At 41.1% G+C, this 22,987-nt stretch overlaps 1 protein-coding gene across 1 annotated transcript in view; it reads left to right on the top strand.

Moving 5' to 3' along the window:
* Positions 1-22,987, top strand: part of Sema2a (Semaphorin 2a) — a 769,825-nt gene that overhangs the window by 311,971 nt on the left and 434,867 nt on the right. Inside the window, exon 6 of the mRNA XM_072297641.1 lies at positions 16,909-17,217. Within this exon, the coding sequence (XP_072153742.1) occupies positions 17,109-17,217 (109 nt within the window). The 5' untranslated portion in view covers positions 16,909-17,108. The remainder of the gene's footprint in view (positions 1-16,908; positions 17,218-22,987) is intronic.

Here is a 22,987-nt window from a genome sequence, read left to right as displayed (position 1 = left end):
AGGTCATCAGGGAGTTGACAATCTCTTATCTCATTTAACACCCCCTGTCGCCAACCTCTCACTGGGCGTCCCCTACGTCTCCTCCCAGGAGGAACCCAATCAAGCATCTTTTTTGGCAGCCTCTCTTCCGTCATCCTATTGACATGACCATACCAAACAAGTTGTTTGGTCATGACGTCGAACACGATGTCATTTTCGACTTCCATTATCTGACGCACTCTATCATTACGGACCCGATCTCTCCTAGAAATTCCTGCTGACCTTCTCCAGAAATCCATCTCCGTTGCTCTTAGCATATCCTGTGTCCGTTTCTTCAGCTGCCAAACTTCACATCCGTATGTTAATATACTTTTGACTACAGCGTTGTATATCCTCCTCTTGTTATCTTTGGAAATCCGCTGATCCCAGAGGATTCCATTTAACATCGCTATAGCCTTCCTTGCTAAGGTGTTCCTTTCCCTGATAGCTTGATCCGTCCTTCCATCCTGGGTCAACCGCACTCCCAAGTACTTAAAGTGCTCGCAGCCTTTGATCTGCTGCCCATCCTCCAACTCAATGCTTTGCTGATCACCGCCAAAAGTCATCTTCTCAGATTTGGATATGCTGACTTCCAAACCCCACTTCCGATACTCTTCTACTAGCTTGCGCATCATGTATTCCGCGTCATCTTGATCTTGAGCAACCACCACCTGGTCATCAGCAAAGCACAGAGTAAACAGAGTTTCGAGATCACCCAAGGGGACACCCATGCCAGAGCATTTCTTTTTCCATTCTTTTAGCACGCACTCGAGATAAATTTTAAATAATGTTGGCGACAAACAACATCCCTGTTTTAAACCCTTAGTCACATAAAATCCCGCTGACAACCCCCCATGGCACTTAATTTTGGTAAAACTCCCTTTATAAAATCGCTTAACAGCGTCAATCAACCCCCCGTTAAAATTCGATTTTTCCAAGGCCTCCCAAAGTTTCACCAACGGCACGCTGTCATACGCCTTCTGGAGATCCACAAAAATTAAATGCAGTTCCTGAGCTACGGCCATTTTCTTCTCAATGACCTGGACAATAACAAAGAGGTGATCTATCGTAGACCTGCCAGCTCTAAAACCAGCCTGCTCCTCTGCTTCGTGATCCTGCCATTCGTCCTCGATCTTCGCTTTCAGTATCTTCCCGTACACTTTGCTTATTGTCCCGGTCACTGAGAGCCCCCGGTAGTTGTTACAGTCGTCCTTCCTTCCCTTCTTTTTGTAGATGGCCTTGATCCAAGACTCCTTCCACTCCCTTGGTACCTCGTCACCCCTGATGCATTGTTGCATCAGTTTTCTGAGGCACTCAAAGAGCTTGGCAGTCCCGTACTTGACCAACTCGACAGGAATCCCACCAGGACCCGGTGCTTTGTCATTAATTAGCTCTTTAACCGCTTTAATTATGTCACAAGTGTGGATCTCCAAGTTGTTCATTCTTCCGTTGTCCGTGCTGTTGTCTCGAAACTCTGGGCGCCTTTCCGTCAAAAGATCTTTAAAATGATCCTCCAGTTTTTTAAGTGATATCGGAGAAACGATGTCGCGCTTCATGTCTCTACGTAAACCTTTAATTAACTTCCAGCTCTCAGCACTTTTTCTCCCCCTAGGTAGGTGTTAATTCTAGAACAGTTGCTTTCCCAAGCTTCATTCTTCTTCCGTGTTATGAGGCTCCTAACTTTAGACTGAGCTTTCCTGTAAGCAACTTTATCTTCAAGTAATAAGCTTTTAAAGTTTCCAAATTATGTCCAACCTCTACGATTGACTCGATCCACTGTGCGGCGCGCGGCGGCGGACGTCGAAGCGATTAGCCCGTGTAAGTGCGGGTTATAATTAAAATTAAATGAAGCCGGTCTTGTTCCCCGCCGAGGGAAAGCGGACCCTGATGAAGCAAGCCCCCCGTGAAATGGGCTTACTCATCACCTGCGAGATTTTTAATTGTGAGTTTTATTTCGCCCCGCCGACCGTGTCCCTCCGCGAGCGCCGCGAATTTTTGAGACCGGAGTTGAATTTATCGCCCAGATAAATTTTCACGCTCCGTTCGATGTGTTACCCCCTCCAAATTGAAAATTCTCCTTATTGTGTGCGTTCGTTTAATTATTTAACCGTGCGAGAATAATAATGTTCATTTCTGGTCAGGGATAAATGGGAGCTTTGGTTTATACGGTAAATCGCTTGATAGCTTAAATTCTAAAGTAGTAGGATTGAGGTTGTATATTTGCGTCAGGCTGTGTTACAGCCCAAGTTCACAGTCATTCAAATGCTTAGTGGAAAAAAAAAAAAAAAACACATCGGATCTAGAGTCCAAACTCTTAAAAACATCGACAAGAAAAAGTACTCTTGATTCTATCAGACTCTAGCTTAAATCAAGAACCAAGCTTCTTAATTTCAAGAGTCTGGACTTTAGATTAAATATGTTTTTTTTTTTCCAGTGCTTTCCACGAACATTTTTGGGTATGAACGAACAACAGATTAAGTATTGATAGCTCTCTTTTTCATGGGTACGTCGCTCGGATGCCAAAATTGTGCTTTGAGAAGTGCATTGTAGGCATCTAACTATGATGTATTTTAAGTGATTTTGGTGCGATTTCACCCCTGGAAAGTCTACTCAGTTTGCTGTATCTCTAATGTTGCAGTCTTCTCGAAGTTTGAAGTAGGAAGAGGGACGGGCAGGCGCAAGTCCTCAGTCACCGTCATCCCTCGACAGACCAAAGTTTGGACGACGGGTTCCTGTTTTCCATCTCAGCTTGATGCGAGTAATTGCTGGAACAATAAAAAGGGGGTGCACAAGGAAGTGGCCCGCACCCTTGTGTCATTTTCCGCCCCGTCGAGGGCTGTGGTCGATAATCGAGCGAAATTAGTCATAAAAATGTCGTTTTCTCATCCGGAATGATTCCAGCTGCTACGGTATCAGCTACGGGGTTGTCGTTTCGCTCAGGTTCTCTCCTATTTTTCCCGTCATTAAGTCGAGAGCACCAAACAACGAACGGAATGAATTATATTCCACGTATATTTTTCCGCATAAACAGCGTATCAAACACATGTCTAAAAGCTTATATGCTACCTCAAGTTTTTATTTCGTATCCCCATTTAATTATTCAATGATTCCCCTACCCCTCCTTTTTTTTAAAAAAAAGAAAAGAAAATGTCGATAAACAACTGCTGTTCTGATTAGTGAAAATATGTGTACCAAGGAAAGTAAAATCCTGTCAACAACAATCGATGTCGTATAACATTAAAACAATTCAAGTCGTCTTGAAGTTTCCACTTTTATTTAAAGGAATATTTGTCTTGCTGGTCTCCTTCCAAAAAAAAAAAGAAAAAGAAAACAAATGCCTAAAGATTTTTATGTCGCACACATGTACGGGGAAAATAAAGGATATCATCGTTGGCTCTCGCGTTTTTAATTCTAGAAGTTCTTGAATTAAAAAATCGTGAGCCGAGACTATACTACGTACCTACTATTGATTTATCTGGCAACAATGTCTGATGTGGCGTCTGTTCGCTGTTTGCGCAAATCAAATTGTAAATAATTAACAAAAAGCGTAAACTGGACCCCTAGATAGTCTCTGGTCTCTTCAGTAATCAGTCTTAGAGCTTGTTAAGTGTTACGTTTAAACGCCACTGATGTATTTTTGGAACACTTCAGGGATAGGAATGGATCGTATCCGTACTCTAACGCTATCGTTTTAAGTAAAAACGTTTCATGAGAACTAGGACGTAGCTTAATTTCTCCCGCTAAATTGTTTAGTTTTGAGGAAAGTCGAGAGTATTTCTCCTTGCAATTTTCAGATATTGTAGACTAAATTTTCATTAATATCCTTCGAAAAATTGAAAGATAAATAGTCATATAAGTTTCCCTGATAATTAGTGTTTTATCCAAAGCAATTTGACAATGTCCGAAGGCTCACACATAGTTCTTCCTTGGCACGGTGGAATATTGATGGCGAAAGTGCGTAACCACGTATCCTCATTGCGTTGTTTCAAAATATCTGCTCATATTTCACTTTTTCGAAGAGAAACAAGTCATGTGTAGATTGACATGTCTACGGAATATTCCACTAATAGAGAGGAAAAATCAAGATAGTTCTTAGAAAATTAAGTCGACAAGTTTTCCAAAGAAAGAATACAGTATGATCGGAAGTCTGCGACGTCGCAAATCGAGATACGAGGTTTCACACTTTGCCCATTGATGTATAGTTCCGTAACAATTCTCCTGCGCCTCATTTATTCAGATGGCATTTGTTTCGTTTCACGACTGTGCATTTCATGCATTCTTCTTTCAAAGGACATTCAATTAAAATTACTGTTTTGTGGCATGGAGTTCAGAATGGCTCTTCAACCATCAAACCATTGCTTCTCCTGTAGTTAAGTAAATTGAATTAGTTCAAATTGAAATTGGCCTAACGAACAAGGCCGCGTTATCCTCCAGCAGTTTTTCCGTGCAGGGGAATTCCTAGGCATTTTATCGGTGGATCGAAGTATCGATTCCAATCAATCGGTAAATAACTTCAGATACATTATTTTTTACTCAAAACAATGTGAGCTATAACTTAAAGCTGCAATAACGTCTTTTTACATGATTTCGATTCACCTCCATAAAAATTAAATAAAGAAACAACACATGTGCCACCATTTCCCTACGCAGATGACTTTTTAAAGAACGATACAAAAATAGTAGTTCCTTAATTTCACAAAATGTAGTTCAATTCTGCCATTAAACTTTGGGTCGGCGAGAGGAAACTTTCCTGCTTCAAAATTCTTCAGCGTAAAGCATTGATTTTTCTCTACATTATCTTTACATTCTCTCTACACTGAAAAACAAGCAGTGAACTCCAACACAATGTGTTGATAAGGCGCGTTATTAACTCGCACATATCAACCCCTTTAGTTTTCATTTACAGAGATTTCAAAAAAGGCAAGCAGCACAACAAGAGAATTCACGATCCCAACACTGCGAGGTCAAAGACGCACGCACCTTGACGAGACCGTGTATTGTGAAAGTAGAAAGCTATTCGATCGGATTTAAGTTTTTTGATCTGCCTCAAGCAAAATCTTATCAGATTCTTGAAGAAAAGTGCTACGGAATAATTTAAGCGAAGAAAGGAAAAATTCTGTCGAACTCCTAGAAGATAAAGTCGATTTAAAGGTATTTTGGGGCTAAAATACCCAAATCACCGGTAGGAAAAATCCCGTTATATTATTGAAAAGAAATTGACTCGATATAAATGCAATTGCATTAAATACGTCTTGATTTTGTTATTTTAAACGTCTTTCCATGCAAAGAAGTTCAACCATGTCGTTGCTTTATTCATTCATGAATTGAAAGTAAGCAATCTACATCCCGAAAATCTACTGATTTGCCGTAAAAAATTGCAGAAACTTGATATACCAGGTCGATGCATCCCCTCGTTGAATTTACCAACCAATTTCGTGAGTGCAAATGTGTAAAAATCAATATGCTATAGTCATTTTGGGTGCATTTATTTTTCATGAAACAATAATAATTTCAATCCCGAAAAACCAACAATTTTCCGTATAAAATCGAAAAAATCAAAATATGTCGACTCCCCGACGTGAAAATTAGATTCTACGTGTGTAAATACTTATGTATCGAGATGCTGAACAGAAACTATGTGTGGACACAGTCAGAAGCCCGCGGCAACATTAATTCAACAGAAAAACTGTAAAAATTTGATCGGATTTTAGCCGCTTTGCCCGCCTCTCCTCGTTACTTACAACAAACCGTTCTTATACTCATCTCAAAATTTTTCTCAGAGCTTTGGGTTATTATCAGCTTCCATTTAAACTCCGGTTCGATGGCCGAATCGGCTGCCAAAAAATCAAGCCACTGTTGAAGGGTTCTATGAGAAATTCGTGATATTATCGGCTCTCAGGAAATCACCCCATGGCTAAAATTGGTGGTATAAATGTTTAAGTGCTTAAAATAATCTTATTCAAGAAACTAAGGAATTAAACTATGGAGTCAATTTCTTTTTAATAATATAACGGGATTTACTACCGATGATTTAGCTATTATAGCCCCAGAATACTTTTAAAGCGCCTTTACGTTCCAGAATCTCGACGGAATTTTTTTTTTTTTTCTGGCTCAAACGATTCAAGAGACATTGTATAGTTAAAAATATAAAGATTTTTCGATTTGGACGTATAAAAAATGTTTAACACGTTCAGGCACACCGTGTATTGTATGGAGTACTGTGTTATTCGACCCTTGTCTTCAGGTCAAAATTCTTACAAAGAAGCCCCTTGCAAGAGCCGAATTTTTTGTAATTTCTCCCAGTTTTTTCAGCGTTAGGTATATAAATGAATTGCTTGTCAAATTCTGATGTCAATTATATTTAATTGTAATTTATACATTTCTTTTTCCCCCTTCATTTTATTTTTTGTATCGAGAAGTCGAGGTTTTGTTGATTTCTTCGGATTTTGATTACTGTAATTTCTCTTCTATTCGGCCGATTTTTATGAATGAGGTCTCTTTTTATTTGTGTTTTAACGAAGAGTAAGGAAAAAATTGCTAAATACACGCGAAACAATTTTTTTTGCAAATTGGATGAATCCTAGCGAGACGGTGAAATGGTTAATGAAGCGTGAGTAATTGGGGTACGGGTATCGGCCGCGTTGGGACCCAAGGCGGCCCAAGGCCCATTGTTCTTCGTGACGCCGACGCAGTGATCAGGAGCATGGGGAAGAGAGGGCTGAGTGGACTCCTGTATGAGCCACGTTTAGCAAATGGTCTAATGAGTCTCGAGGCTCATCACAGATTGCACTTACCACTATCCTGCTGGCCCCGGCTATCAGAGCAAGGAGTACCAACTTTTGAAAAGGATAACAGTGGTGTGGAGATCTGTCAAAGCAACGTTTTGAACAAAACGAAGTGAGTGAAATTCTCATTCAAGGAGTGCCCAACTGGTCAGCCATCCTCGAATCAGTTCGCTTGCTTCCGCTTATATATGCATATTTTAAATCAGCGCGTCGTACTCTTAGGCTTTTTTTAAAAAAACCAAGTAACGTAGACTTTTGGTATTCACTGCACATAAACTAGAGAGCCCCAGAATGAGAAACAACTTTAAATCATAATTATTGACGGATAAATAAACTTTTTACACGCTTTGGAAAATCTCAGAAGTTCGCGGTAGTCACTTTTCGGTAAGGAACTAAGGGACTCGGTTATTGTATCGAGCAGGGTTCGAAACGATCGCAAAGGCGGTATACTACGTATACGCGCCAAAAAGTAGCTTGGATCAAGCATGATAAATTCTTGAATTTGCCGCCAAGAATTTTCTTTATCTTGCTTTAAGCTGACTTTTTCTTGATTCAAGAAAAGTAATGCTTGGGTTAAGCAAAAAAGTAGCATATATTAACCAGCAAAATTCTTGATTTAAGAAGAAATACTTCTTGGCGGCAAATTTAAGATTCTTTTTTTTTTCCTGTGTACATTTCTCTACATTTTAGGGAACAGCTTTAGCCTCTTCGGATTTGTCATCTGTAAACTTCAATTCCATTTATTTAATGATTCCTGCTTCGATATGGCGTCATCGTCGTTGTCACAGATTGACGTATCACAACACGACGCCGCGACACAAGTCGAAACGGTGGACGGGATTAACCCCGCGAATATTTATAAAATCAGGCAGATTGACTGTCTAATTGGCCTCGTCTTCCTCTTTTCATTTCCTCCATTTCGTCGCAAGCGGTTTTCCGCGGTGTGTACCCCATCTTTGCCCGGGTGCCACTTTTTCGTGATGTATTTATTATTGGAACTTCACCAATCAGAACTTCGATATCGACAGCGCTGCTCTCCAACCTTCTTCACTCTTGCAATGCGCCTGTAAACCTGAACTCTTACCTATGAATTTTGTAACAGCCATCTGCTGAAGTCTGTATACATGTGTCACCCCAAATATTTTATTCTTCCTCAATCCCGTATTTTCTGTGTTTGATCGTTAGGTAATGCTCGGCTCCTCCCTACCAAGAAGACACATTTCTGCAGTATTTGGTCAAAAGTCTTCAATTTATAGGCTTTATCTTAAAGATTAGCCAGCACTGTAGAGATTGCATCGATCCATTATTGTATACTTTAAAAAATATTACTGAGTGTATTTCTTCACTATTTTTCAACATCATCTCGTTAATAGAACCTTTGAAAGTCTCGTCATGAAAAACATGGAATTGCCATTTTTCTATGCTTTGGGAGGATACTTGTTTACTTGAATTCATCTCCCAAATTTAAAAATCATTATTTCTCAAATTATTGTTGCTAAGAGATTTACATCTAACCGATACCCTTTAATTATGAATTCAACAGTATACCTCAAACTATTTATACGATACTTACTGAAAAAATACACTCAGTAAGATCGGAAATATGACGAAAATATTGGCTGAATGCTGTGTCTTGACTGCAAAAGACCCACCCCCATCGACCGCCGCCATCCCGTGATACAGACCCGTGTCCCCCGCGATCTGAGAATTGAAAGCTTTATTATCAAGTGCAAGATATTATTTTCATTGTATATTGTCGGACTTAATAATTTCACTAATAAATTTCATAAGCTCACCGCACGGCAGAAAGTTTATTCTTATCTGCTGTCTGATTAAGATCTAAGAGAGAAAAGTGCATTTGGCAACCGAACACACCCAGGTGCCGTTTAGTTTCGAACATGATTTGAATTACACCTTCCACCCTCCCTCTTTAATATCCTGTCGATTCTAAAAGCTTCCGCCGCTATCCCGCGGCGAAAATCGCGGCTAGGGGGGAAAATCATAGCGTTTGAGCAATTTCTTTATTCTCCGAGCCCTTCCTATGCAGAAGTGCAACCTGCGTGTTGACTTTCGATTGTCATAATATGGAATTTTATTTGAGGCTAATTTTCCTGGCAGTTCCACTGTATCGACCCGCGGTTGAACTAACCCGGTTTAACTTGCACCTTACAATCGTCCAGAGTGCACAATGCACGGACCAGCGATTGGTGGTTCCTGATACTTGAGTTCTTATTCCGTCCAGTAGACCATCAGTCGCATACAGGGTGTCTAGCGGCCAGGAAAACTGAGGAGATATCAGGGAATCCGCTAAAATTCGGCATGTCAGGGAATTTTATTTTGCAAGCAATTTTTGTGTCAGGGAAACGTCAGAGAAATCGAAAAACACGAATTATTTGGAGAGTGTCTCGCGAATTTCACTCTCACGAAGATTTCTACCAGAATTTTTCCCTTAGTCTTTTAAGTTTTAAAAATTAGGCACAAATATCTCGCATTAATTTAGGCACTACATTTTTTGCTGTATTTATAACATTTTTACCTAAAACATAATAAAATCCTCACTTACGTGTAGTCAGTTCAACCGCGTCAAAAAATTAGGAAAATTTCTCCTTTTTGGCAGGGAAATGTCAGGGAATTATTTTTCCCGTATGTCAGGAAATTTTAAATTATTTCCCAGTTTTTTGACTGTTTTTGTCAGGGAAATGTCATGGAATTTTTTTGTTGAAAATTGTTAGACACCCTGGTTGCGGACGGTCCCTGTTTACTAGGGGCGAAAAAGCGATCGTCGCAGTGCGTCATGGAGCAATGGCGCGTGTAAACAAGGCCTGAGAACGGGCAAGTGTGACGCGAGAACTATAGACGGCGGAAATCGGGCCCGGCTAATTAATATCACTGCAGTCGTAATTATCGCCCGTGTTCTTTATTGACTCGCCTAAATCATCGCTACGAGCCGAGGGCTCCTCCCTCCACCCGATTGGGACAGGACAAGGGCTCGGTGTGAGTCTGTGTGTGTGTTTTTTTTCAATCGAGGGAGGGACGATCGAGCTCATACTTACAGAGGTCATGCCTGGAGCTTGTATGTTGGCAATGCTGGAGCGGGCTTAAGCGTTATTAATTAGTCCTCCAGAGGGGAGCGCCTCTCGTCAGGTTGCCGTTTGTCCTCGACGTTTAAAAATACGGATTTCATTCATTCGCCGTGTAGGAGAGGGGGAATGGCTGCAGACAATCAGGTCAGAGCAAGAAAAATCTAAAAAGTGCCGGCAAAGTTCACGTTTTTCGTGGTACGTCTGGGCAGGCACGCCAGAAGAGGCAGGGTGTCTACTGTACGGAAAAAGCACGGATTTCGAAAGGTCGGTAAAGAAGCACGGCAAAGGTACGGATTTTCTGTGAAAAGATACGGAAAGTTGATATTTTTTTTGGTGAACTCTTAAAAGTAGCCTTAGGTGTATGCAATTTCGTTACACATTTCATCAAGTTCCCAGTACGATTCTTTGTGTTTTACGGTTTATTCCTTCTTCATTCTATCATTCCAATTTGCCAATCCCAACACTGTTGGAATTGCGTATGAGGTGAAGAAAAGGTATTAGGAAAAAGCAAAGATTCTTGAGAATCGCCAAAAAAAGGAATTTTCGAGAGTATGGATAAGGCAAAGAAAAGTTACTGAAAACGAAATGAATTTTAATAACAGGGAACCAGTAGACACCCTGAAGGGGGCTTAAGCCCGTGCCCCCCCCCCCCCCCCCCCAGGAAAATTAAAAGAAACTGTGCCAACTGATTTAGCGCTAATCAGTTTTCATTTAAACTTTCAGAAATTGATTTTCGTTCGATTTGGCGAGTATGTTATGAGGGTCAGGGAAAGGGGTTGAACCGAGCATTTGACTGTGCTGTTGTTTGAATATTGTTTGCTCCGACGCGTTCCGCACCGCATTCGCTGCTATGAGTGTGCATTATAATCAAAACATGTTTGCAAACGACAAGCCATTTTTCATGAAATTCAAGTACGAACCGTGAGGTAATATAAATAAAAAATCAGGGGAAAAAATAAAAATACTAATCCACGTGACGAAAACCTGTATTTTTTAAATCCTTGTAGCGTAGGAAAAACGATTGTCAGTAAATTTCAATAACTGCTTTCGTCCGCATCCAATGCCGGGGGCGAATGTATTCATGCGGTGATAACGCCTGCGGATTAGAACTAATTACATAATATTTTTTTAGATGGTTTCTGTCTGATTAAAATGTATTTCTGTATTGCAAAACGCCACCTGCACTGAATCACATGCAGTTTTGTAATATATGTCATCAAAATCTCGGAATTAAAGTCCAAGCTTAGCGTAAACTTTTTTTAGCTTGTATTCCTTGCATCTATCTTTGTGCGTTTGGCTCAATTTTTACAGAAGGAGTTTAAAAAAACCTCAGAGACTCGCCTCATTTTTGTGTGAACAAGAGACATAAATTATATTTTGGTCAGAGAATTTTGAGGCCGCGTTAGATGATTAATTTCCGTGAAATCATTTTTTTAAAACCGCGTGTTTTGAATTGGGCTTATTTTATACCTACGGTTCGTGTTGACGGTTTTCAGCGTTTTTAGTGTTGATAAAACACTCCTTGAAGCATTAGGGCAAGGAAACAGCCCGGCCTGTAATTTTTCAACGCTAAGACCCATAGGTGGACCATAGGCGGTCACGGCTACCAAAAAATTCAGAATTTCAATTCATGAGAGAATGTTATTGAGGCTTTTCAAAAAAATTCTAATTCGGCTGTTTTTCTTCGACGTGTTGACTTGCTCCCATCTATGATGTATCGAAAGAGGCGATTTTATTCTCAGGATCTAATTTGAGATAATGGATATCTGCCTCAATGTAGAATCCCTACTGTGACGTCGCGTCTTACACAGAGTCGGCGAGAAAAGAATCACCTCGAGTAGCGCTAAATACACCCCAAGACACGGTTCCATAGACAGCGCGCGACGTCGCGCGCTGTCTGTGTCACGTCGCGACGTGAAGTTTGTCGCAGGACCGGGTGCAATGATTTCAAACCCATGCAGGTTTCTTCATCGTCTTAAAATATGGAGTGCTATACAGCTGGTAACTCTAATAGACTAAATGTTATCGCAATGATCTGCTACACAGAGAGAAATTTTAACACAAAAGTTTAGTTAATACCGGAAGTAGACACAAAATAACCTTAGCCTTCGGTTGACGATTTCATGAGAAAATGCCAGCTGGTTTTCTTGAAGAAATTTAGTGCAAAAACGAGTGGTGAGTAGATCGTTAGTCCAGAATGTATTCTAAATCATTGGGTTTGCTCCCTTTTCAATAAGATGGAGAATTGAGTGGTCAACATCTTAGGTAAAGCTGCCGTGATAGCGAAGAGAGCAGTAAGTGTAAAAATGAAGTCTTGAGATAACGGGCTCAAAAGCATGTGACCGAAAAATGTTATTGAAAGAAGCCTCCCATCTTTCTCAAATTATCACTATTTGTCCGAAAAACTCCTATTAAGCGTTTGGATGATTCAAAATTGACTAATTTCATTTCAATAACATAAAAAGGGTATTTTTCATTTTAATGCTAGATTATCGGTAGGCGAGTCAGCCGTAACTGCTATCTACTGCATGCTCTCTCCGTTGCGTTTTGGACGCACAACAAACACATTTTCACACACATACATTTCAGGTTAGAAATTGCCAGAAGAGAGCGGCATTTAACTTTAAAGCACTGTTTTCATTGGCTTTCTGGAGGAATACTGTCACTTACTGCTGTCTTGCCTGAAGCCACGTCATTTTTTGCGTACTTAGGTCGTTCGTTGCTTAGGTCTTTCTCATATGTCTCGTTTCCATGAAAATAAGATGAATTTTGCTGTTTTAGCTATCTCAGTCTAAAAATATTCATCATCCATCTAAAAGAGATCAGACGAATTTAAAAGAAACTCGATTTCGAAAATCTGACCCTTACTGCTCTCTTTGCTATCACGGCAGAACGGATGGGCTGATAATTATTGCGCGGTGAACTTCTCGTCGCGCACTGCCCGTGGAACGGTGGCTTTACCGAGCAACCGAGCCCAGGTTTCAATATTGACGAACGTCTCGGTCTCGAGCCGGGCCGTCGGTGAATTATTCTCAACGAAAATCAACGATCGTGTCGGATGACAGAGCGGCTCGATGGTTTATTACGGATGATAAATGAAGTGAAAATACCTCCTTCCCCCCTCGGGGGTCCCTCCGACCGGCCGCGACCGCCCCGCTTCGGGGAACCGGGGAAAAAGGCGACTCAATGCGAGGAGGCAAAAAAAAATAAGCAGAGCGCAAACTTTTCACGGGGATACAAACCGAGGAAAAATTAATTGTCCCGTCATCTTGTCACCGGAAAATTGCATCTGGAATAATGACGGGACTTAATCTGTATCTTCCTACGACTCGCTCCACGGCTGTGGGCGTTTTGTCCGTCGTCCTGACGTAAAATAGATAGGGTATAGCGAACCAGCGAGCTTATTATTAAAATTGATAGACGAAGGCCTGACTCTGGTATAAGTCTACTTACTAAAAAAGTAAGAATTAAAAATTATAATATATTATCATTATAAAAATTAAATTAACTCATCGGGCTACTTTTTGCAATCAAGAACTATTTGTCTCTGACTTCTCCGTAAACCAGAAAAATAAAAACCTGTGTCAATGTGTTCCCATTCTTTTTTTTTTTTTTTTTTTTTTTTTTTTTTTTTTTTTTTTTTAAAGCCAGTCGAAAATAGTAGTTATACCTATAATTATTGCAAAATGAAGTTTTATTGAGGTACGAGTATGACCGGTTAACCGTAAATTTTCAAAATACGCACTGGAAAAAAAACACATTGGATTTAGAGTCCAGACTCTTAAAAACATCGACAGAAAAAGTACTCTTGATTCAATCAGAATCTAGCTTAAATCAAGAACCAAGCCTCTTAATTTAAGCGGATTTCGTTTTGATTCAAGAAAAAATCCGATTGAATCAAGAGTATTTTTTCTTGTCAATGTTTTCAAGAGTCTGGATTCTAGATCCAACGTGTTTTTTTCCAGTGGTAGTATGCGAAATAACAGTCTGATAGTAATCTTGAGCCCTGAAAATGTTTATCTAATAGAAATTTGGCTTTTTTTGAAGACTCAAGCTACGTTCTTCCGTAGCACGTAAAGGGAACGCACCTGGCGGAGCTCAATGCGCATACTTTCATAGAAATCCAAAAATGCAATATATTTGCATCAATGATAGGCCTCTAGTTTTCAGGCCGAGCCCTATGGTCCCAACCTTTCCTTGACCGAGTATTCTCAGTCCGGTGTCTCGGGTTTTTAACAAATTGCTCCCTTAAGTCCAACTCCGCTCAGCAGTTCATTATCAGCGCATGATTTATCCTCGGCTCGTAAATTTTCCGCGCCGAGCCGCTCATATTAATTCAGCCGCCCGCCAGGGACTCCGCAAGTTGCGTGCAAAAAATTCGCGAAACTAGCCTCAACGGAACCTAGACTCCGAGCAGTTCCGACGAAAATCCGCAGTCCTAAGGAAAAACCGTGTATCAAAATGCAGACGTTGCCAACTTTCTTTCAATAAAACACAAATTTTCCCGATAACCTATGACCCTCTCTTCCAATTTTCCAGATAATTACATTCGCAATCCCATTCAGTTCATCTGAAAATTCCAAAGCAAGACATTTACGACTGTTTTCAAAGATATCATCTTTAATCTACTAAACCGGTTTCGACAATATCGGAATGCTCTTACGACGTTTCTCCTCAACACGGTAGAATTAGCCGTGCACCGTGGCACGCGAAACATAATATTTTTCCATTACAAAGTCGAACAGCACACAAAAGCCTAAGATTAAAGGCAACATATCATTGTGCCCGTGACATCTCGCCCCCGAAGGGTCGGAGCTGGACCCTACATCTCCCCTTGGGAACGGGACCCCACCCCCCCCTCTTCCGGCTCTCCTCCGCACTACATCCCTGTACGTGAACAATATTTTGATATAAATGTACTTACATCTAAGTGATTTATGTAGCCAGGGGGCGTGTTCGAATCGCATCCGATAGTCGCTGATACTTTCCGCAGTGCTGCGGGGTTATCTCGAAAAACGGATCCTTTCGCTAGAGAACGGAAAGCTTCGCTGTATGAATTAGCTGAACTTTCGGCAGCGCCGCCGCGCACTCTCGAACAACCGTTACGATTGGTTTGATCGTGCGACAGGACAGGCGGACGCACTGCGAGTAGAGTGCTTTTACCCTTTAACATCCAATCTAGGTCTCAATTCTGGTGTCACAGTTGGCACTAATAATGTTTATCCGTAAATGCGATTTGTAATACTATTTTGCTGCGTCGGTGACCCCAGATTGTTTAATACATAGGGAATGTCAGCAAGTTATTTGGTAATCATTTCTGGTATCCTTGGTACTTTCTTCGAGATGTTCCGTTCTGTGAAAAAAATTGGCTGAGATTGCCTCCCAAAACCTAGTGGTTCATATTGGAGGCTAAGGGACAATCCACCTAACTGGCAATTTTGGCAAAAATGAGTCAGCAACTTTGCCGCATTCCATAGTATAAGATACGCAAGCTAATGTTTTTAGTTTTTTCCAATCTTGTAGGAGAGTGCTGTAACGACGCTGCAATGTACGAAAAAATTGTGAATCCAACCTTCAAATTACGAAAATGGCGAAGTTTCATCTTCGTCCTGCGAAATTGTCAGTTTATAGATAGGCGGTTTTGTTCCTTAACCATCGATATGACACCTTATTATTGCTGAGGAATGTTACCTTTATCTAAATGGGCTGAAGTCGCACCAAGATTGAACCGAGAAAAAAAGGTTCATTTATCCATAAGATTCAATGTTAAAGATTAAGTTCAACACCGGTTTTCCCATTTCAGATATTTTTCAAGAGGAGAGAGTGCACGGCTGGTTAAGCTCAAAAAATATCTCACTCATTTTTTCCTGAAATATAACTTGCTTCCTTTCTGTTTGCTCCAGTCCAGATGCCCGGCTGTAACAATTAAGCGTATCGGCATAATTATACTGTAAATAAAAATAAACTGATAGTAAGGAAACCAACATTATTAAACTAATCAAAGACGTAAAATTGCAACACTAACACTAGCTAATTACTACTCTTTTAATTGAGAATCCTATGAAAGGAGAACATTGTACCCGACAAAATTTAGAACACAAGTTTTCCTTCAATTAGAGAGGTAGGCAAAATACGACACTCGAACACGAATAGTTGCCTACTTCAAAGATGCTCCGAAACGGTCAGATGCAGCGTAGCGTCTACGTTGCAACGCGTTTCAGCCTCTATAATGTCGTTTATTTATTTCTCTGCTCTTGTCCATAAAATTCTTTATTTTCTTCCTAATGGGAACCTCGAAGAAAAAGGAAAAGGAAAGAAACGAAAGAAAAACAAAAAAACAAGTACAAAGTCTTTTTAAGAAATTTCAAGAATATATCTCATAAATGTTATAGCGATTGGGAACGTAGCAAAAACATCTCAAAAGCAGTAGAAAATTTGATTTATTATTATGCCCTTTAATATAGCCTTTTTATAAAATTGAAACGTTGATGTGCTAAATTTTTGTCATTTTTTTTTTTCTGTAAAACCGAAACGACCCAACCGTTTTGCATCTTTTTCATTTATTCCGCATAAAAGCATTTGAGCTGTCGATGCGTGTGATGGATACTGGATAGTCCACAAAGTCGTAAGCCGAGTTGCTCGGTATGTCAGTTTGATCATCAAAATGCGAGGTCATTTTACACCCATATTTATAATATTGACGCATATTTTTTATGCTGTTTTAATAAATTTGACACGTCCTTTATCTTTAGTGATTTTTAGATTTTTAATATTTATAAAGCTTATTGTGCTCGATACTGGATGGTCTGACAAACAGGGCTATGCCCTAGTCGTTAGTGGAAGAAGATATTTATGATGACATGTATGTCCCAACAGTGTTTTTTAAACCAATTTTGACAAACAATGCTCGCAATTTGACAAATTATGATGCCATACTTGCCTCTTTGTATTTTATTTGCGAAAAAATCCACTGTTTTATTCTCACACTAATGCGAGTTTGTCTTCTTTTTCTTTTGTTTCAGATGTGGACCATTTGATATAAACTCTACCGCGTTTTCCGTTTCGGATTTTTCTTTTCGTCTCGCAGTGAGTCGGTTCGTTTTTCGGCGAAGTCAATCGTGTGTCGTGCGTTTGTCGCTTGATAAACGGGAGGCTTTGATGAAACACCACGAAGCCGTGCTTCCTGGTATTGTTCGCGAATCGGTGAGTTCGGGCGCGGATCATGTTTGGTAGTCGCCACCGTCGGGCGGAGCTCCTCGTCACCAGTGCTCTGTATCTCCTCTTCGCCGTCACCATTATCTGCCATGCCCACCTCGAGGAACTCTCCAAAGGTAAGCCTTCTTCCTTATTCTCAACAACCACTCTACTGTGCCATGCGGAAACGCCGTAAATGCTATTTTACATGTTTTGGAAACAATGTATTATAACAGAAAAACTTGTGTACTTTGGGAAAATGTTTTTACAGAATTCTTTCGCATATACTATCATATACTTAACCTGAAACTTTGAGGTGCGTGGGTAAAACATTTTTTATTTTATAAAGTGTTAAGTTCCAAAAAACGAGTGAAAAACTTGATGGATTTGCGGCGTTCTTGCTTAGCTCGGTAGCACCACCAAGTTTCGTTATGGACCGTAAATTTCGTAATGCATTTATTTGTTAGTTGAGTCAGGTTGCCTACCGCACGGAGAAAGAATGAATGCACGAAGAACAGGGTTGCCACTGTCAGAGATAACCAGAAAATGTCAGGGAATTTTAAGAAGTCAGGGAAATGACGAAAATGTCAAGAAAAATTTGTTAAATCTCCTTTATTTGCGCTCTAAAATGGATTTGAGGTTTCGAACTACAAATTTTGCCTGAAAATTATTTTCAAATATTTTTTCTTAAGCATTTTCACTATCTACAATTGCTAGGGAATTTCACCAAAATGTGTCCGGGAAATCAGGGAAATGTCAGGGAATTTCCTTTTCCAAATTTTCTGGCAACCCTGACTTAAGAAGCACGAATTAGATTTTTTCAAGAAAATCCTGGGGAATTGGAAAGAACTTAGGTTTATCATCAGAAAAGGAGCTTTTGAAAATCGGGGAATGAGTATGGTCAAGAATTCTATACACTATATGACTTGAAAAAGAGCTTCGAAGGTATGACATTTTTATGGATAATTTAACATAGGCACTACGCTTGTAAATCTCAGGTGTAGGTTCCGCGTGTTCCCGTGCATACCGTTTTTCAACTCCTGTGATTTTTCCATGCCAAGTGGCATCCACGCCTCTCCGTCCTCGGAACATCAAAGGCAATTATGGACATCATATAGATTCAGCAAATATTTGCATTGTATTAATAGAGACAACCGTCGAGATTTGCATTTGTCAGTCTTCACTCGTCAATGCCATTGTAATATTAATAAATGACAATTACCGCCCGTGAAGGACTATTACGCCACTTAGTAAATCAGAGCAAATGCACGAACATCCAGAATTTCATCCGCTTGAGTTTCGTCGCACTGTGAGATGGTACATGCTGCCGTATTTACGAAGATTGAATATGCGAGTCAATCGCATTGAATTTGCACGAAATGAAGAGAGAAGTAAAATGTTTTCTAGGAGTCCTATCCCAGCTATTTCGCAAGAAATAAAGAAAAAACAACTTTAAATTTCAATGCAGAAGTGCTTTAAAACAAACGAACACATCTCTGTGTGTAGATTATCCTGTTTGATAAGCCCGGTATTAATTGTTTCATCCACTGGAATTGCTCATCGGAAACATCTTCACGTTAAGTCTCTTTTGGAGCACAACTCCCAAAAATTAAAATGCCTACAAAACACTGAGTATGCAATCCGCATTGTCTGGAAGTTAAAATAGTTAGCTCATAGCGCCGTGCTGAACTAATCTGGATATCACACGTTTAAAGCGTTGAAACTGCCTAGCCATAGTGTTGACATCAAGGTTGCCTTACTTTTATATTGCAAAAACCGTGACGGTCAGTTAACTTAGTCGCGCAAGTCGTATTTCACGTGAAATACTGAAAAGGAAACTTTCATCAGAATGCTTAAAGTCGTCGCATTTCTACAGGGGCCGAATTTTGTCGGATCTTTCACTTAGAGCTGCAACATTCATCGATGAGTCCAAACCGCACCACTGGTCATCGGAAGCGCTAAGCCAGACTCAAGTGCAGTTAGATTCGCCCCAAGTATATTTTAAGTACGGTGAAAGCACCGAAATAATTCGAGCCCAGCGGGCTGATTATATGTAGAAATTGATGGACATAGCAATCGGCAAAGAAGACAAAGGCAGTAAGGAGCGACCCTATTGGTTGAAATGGGTCTTCCTATAGACTAAGAGAGAAAATATGAACTAATCATAGGGTCTCTCGTGAGTTTCCGTTAGTTGGTCTATTATCTGCCTCCTTTGTCGATCGCAACCACCCGCTTCCACTTAAAGGATCCCTCCATATTGACAGTGTAAGTCCGCAATCACGTATCTCGTTTGCGGTGTTTGAAAATCTCCGCTCTCATTTTATTTCTTTAAGAGAGAACAAAACGACATCATTCCTTGAAGTCCTCCCAGAATTTTCTTCGCCCAGGAAAAGAAAATCACGGCATTTTTCAGAAATTGCCTTTGAGTAGTTTTTCATTTCAAAAAGGAGGTATGACAGGAAGTCTGCCATGTCGCAATCCGAGATACGTGTTTGCAGACTTAAGCGGTCGATATCCCCTTTGTCTTCTTTATTTATACCTATGTCTATCAATCTCAGTAATCAACTCATAGGTCCATTCTCGGAGAATTTCCCGCCCCTGGTTTTTGACTTTCCCGGGAAAATTTGATCCTGAGGCGTTGACCAAGAGCAGTCTCGGTCGTCACAGTCGCGAAGAAACGGCGCGGAACGCTAGCGACCCGAGGAGGAGCGCGAGAGGTGCGAAAAAATAATTAGACGGAATCAAGAATTCAGGACTCGTCTCCTTTCGCAGGTAAACAAGTCTGACAGGAGCGCGGCTCCGTCGCCACGTCTCCCCGAAAGGCCCCGAACCGGGGATCCGCTCGGAGCTCGCGGCGCGGAAATGGGTCATTTCGCGCTCGTCTTGGAGCCCTCGGCAACGAAATCTCCAACAAATGAACACTGACAATGGACCCGCCGAGGCACTTCAAGAGTCGGCAAACACGGTTTGTTGGAACAACGCGGAACGATAGGCTTGCACCCCCGCCCCCTCCCTCCCGCCCCCTGCCCCCCGGTGTCCCCTCTTGAATCCCCCGGCACAATCATTGTCCCTCGACTGCTTGCTCGGGGTGGAAAAGTCCGACTGTCAGACTTTCGGCAAATCGGTCAAGAGCCGCTGTTGCCGATTTGGTCGTCTCCCCTCCTGCCAAAATCGTCGCTCCTCTGACGTTGGGGCGTATCTGGATTTCCACGTGAGCCTTGTTGTATATAAAATATCATGCTTTTTGGGGCTCATGCGGAAATAGAGGTGCGCTCATACATCAGAGGAGCGACAAAATGTCGTATCTCAATTTTCGCGTGAGCCCCGGATAACATGGCTCTATATATCAGTGGCGTGTCGTGCTTTAAGATTTATCGATTGGTATGCCATTTAAACCTGTAAAAAAGGATCGATAAACAGGGTGTTCGCAGCGGACACCTTAATAATCGATTCTTTACCAAGGGTTTAAATGGCATAACAATTGATACATCGCAAAGCACGCCACGCCACTGCTTTATATGTAAAACGGGGCTTACATTGAAATTGAGATGTCAGGGGGGTTGTTATGTGTACTACTTTTTTTCTTTGAACTGAGCCTCTGGACCGCGAACTTCTAAACGTCAAAATTGCGATTACGTTGATATATTTAGGTGGTATGTGTCTCAAAATGTTTTTAGAACATTCCCTGACGCTCTTGCAGCGACTAGATTTCTAACATCTAGTTCAAATTTTGAGTTTTTGTGAACTGAGGCCCCTTGCCCAGGGGCGGTAAAAATTATAAACTCGCCGTTTTTCACCATCGCCTTAAACTTTCTCCTACAGTAATGATGACAATTTTTTGCGGAAAATCTATTTTGGCTCATTAATTTTCCATTTTTCCTTTAAATCGATTCAGAAAAATCGCTCAAAAATCAATTACCTCGATTCTGTGGATTAAGATGATTGAATCGATCCAGAAAAATCGCTCAAAAATCAATTACCTCGATTCTATGGATTAAGATGAACGTAATAGTATGAAATCTTCGTTGCCGTCAAAAATCAAAAAATTGGACTAACACCCAACGAAAATAGTTCGATTTTAATCGCATGCGAGTTAAATCTTTTGGTGGCTCGAAAAATCAATTCCGACTTTCAAGTGACGAGAGGAATTCGATTCAATTTTACCCCACTTTTTTTTGCAACGGGTTGAAACAGTAACTAATTTACCGTCACTATCCATCCTTCACCGGACGGTAAAAAAAATCGGCTTTGTCTTCAGTACGATCCAAAGTATTCGATATTATCCCTTTTGAATTTTTCGCGAAAAATCGATAATTAACGTATATCTTGGCAATCGATCCGCTTACATAAGTTTAAATGACATATCGACCGATTTATCGCAAATCACTGGTCAAACTGAACTTGGCAACCAGCGGCGATCCTGCGCGGGATCATAATTTCAGTGGAGCAGAAAAAAGGTGGCCTTTGCGGGACTGACCCGACCCGACGGCTGCCCGATTGACCCCGCACGGATCGGAATGCCCATGATTTATCTTCATTACCCAGGATCCCCCGCGCGGTCCGCGTCGAGAACAAGTTCGTCGTGTCAAGTCGCAATTCCCCCAACAGCCTTTTGTACGAACCGCACGACGCGCCCTGGGGCCCTGGGACTGTCGAGTGCGATCGGAAGCGGCCATGTTGCTACGTTTTCATAGCGTGACCTATTTCTTCCTCGAGTTTTTTCCTTGAGCAGTCTAACGCTTTTTCACGAAGGAAAATAGTCTGAGAAATAGGGTCGAGGTTTTAAAAATGCGGGAAATTAGTAAGAAATTGGAATTAAGAACTCGAACTACATACTTAAGAAATGAACCACTTGACAAGGTACGAAGTTAAGTATTCTGGCACATGTTTCTTACCCAGAATTTCACTTAGAACACGGTTATCGCGTCGAAAATTACGGAAATCAACTCCTGAGTAAGATAGTAACGTTTTTATGTTACATTGGTTACGAGAATTTTGGATTGCCCGGTCACAAGAAACTTAATACTCTATGTGCGTAAAATCGCGCACCACACCGGTTATGGCAGGCCTCTCAATCCAGCACTGTTCATTTCCCACCCTGCGTTGTTCAAACTACATAAATAAACAACTTGCTACAGCTGAGCCAAAGCGTCAAGATTGAGGTTGCCAAATTTTCATATTGCAAAGAGTGTCATGGTAATGTTTATAGTGTGCGATTTGACTCACGTAGACCATTGAGTTTTAATGAGTGGGAGATTTGAATCCACGCGTTAAGACACATTAAATATATTGGTTAGAAGTTAATTTCAGTAATTTTCGTTGCCCAAATCGTGTTCTACGTAAAATTTTGGTCAAGAAACATGTATCAGAATGACTTAGTACCTTTGTACCTTGTCCAGTGGTCCATTTGGGAATGCGGCAACGCGGGACGCGGGGCCTCGTGACGAGTTTTCAGGAGCGGCGCGGAGGTCATCAATTCGGCGGGGAAGTCAAAGAGCGGGAATATTCAAATAGCGGAACGGAGGACTCGGCGATAAATCAATCGGCTCGTTTCGGATCCGTCCGCATCCCCGTGCGAGCCGCGTCCCAGTAATTAAAAGTTTCCGACTCCCCCGATCCCACCGCCAACCGCCCGCGTCCCTCCTGGGGCCCGCCCCGACCGGCCCCTGATATATGGCCCCCGAACTTTCGGGGGTGCCCGAGCTTCCCGCGCCGGGGCTGTGGTGCCGTGGCTCCTTCGCAACTTCCATTCGAGGGAGGACGCATCCAGCGTAACGAATTCTTGGAAATTCAGAAATCTGGAAAAAATTAGAGAATACTGAAATTGATAGACAAAACTTTAGACAAAAAGAAAAATGGAGTTATCCTATCGGTTTAAACGTGTGGTTTTGATGGACTAAGCGGAAA

Source organism: Bemisia tabaci, chromosome 1 (genome assembly GCF_918797505.1).
Source record: "Bemisia tabaci chromosome 1, PGI_BMITA_v3".
Lineage (NCBI taxonomy): Eukaryota > Metazoa > Arthropoda > Insecta > Hemiptera > Aleyrodidae > Bemisia > Bemisia tabaci.
This window is presented reverse-complemented; position numbering and strand designations above follow the sequence as displayed.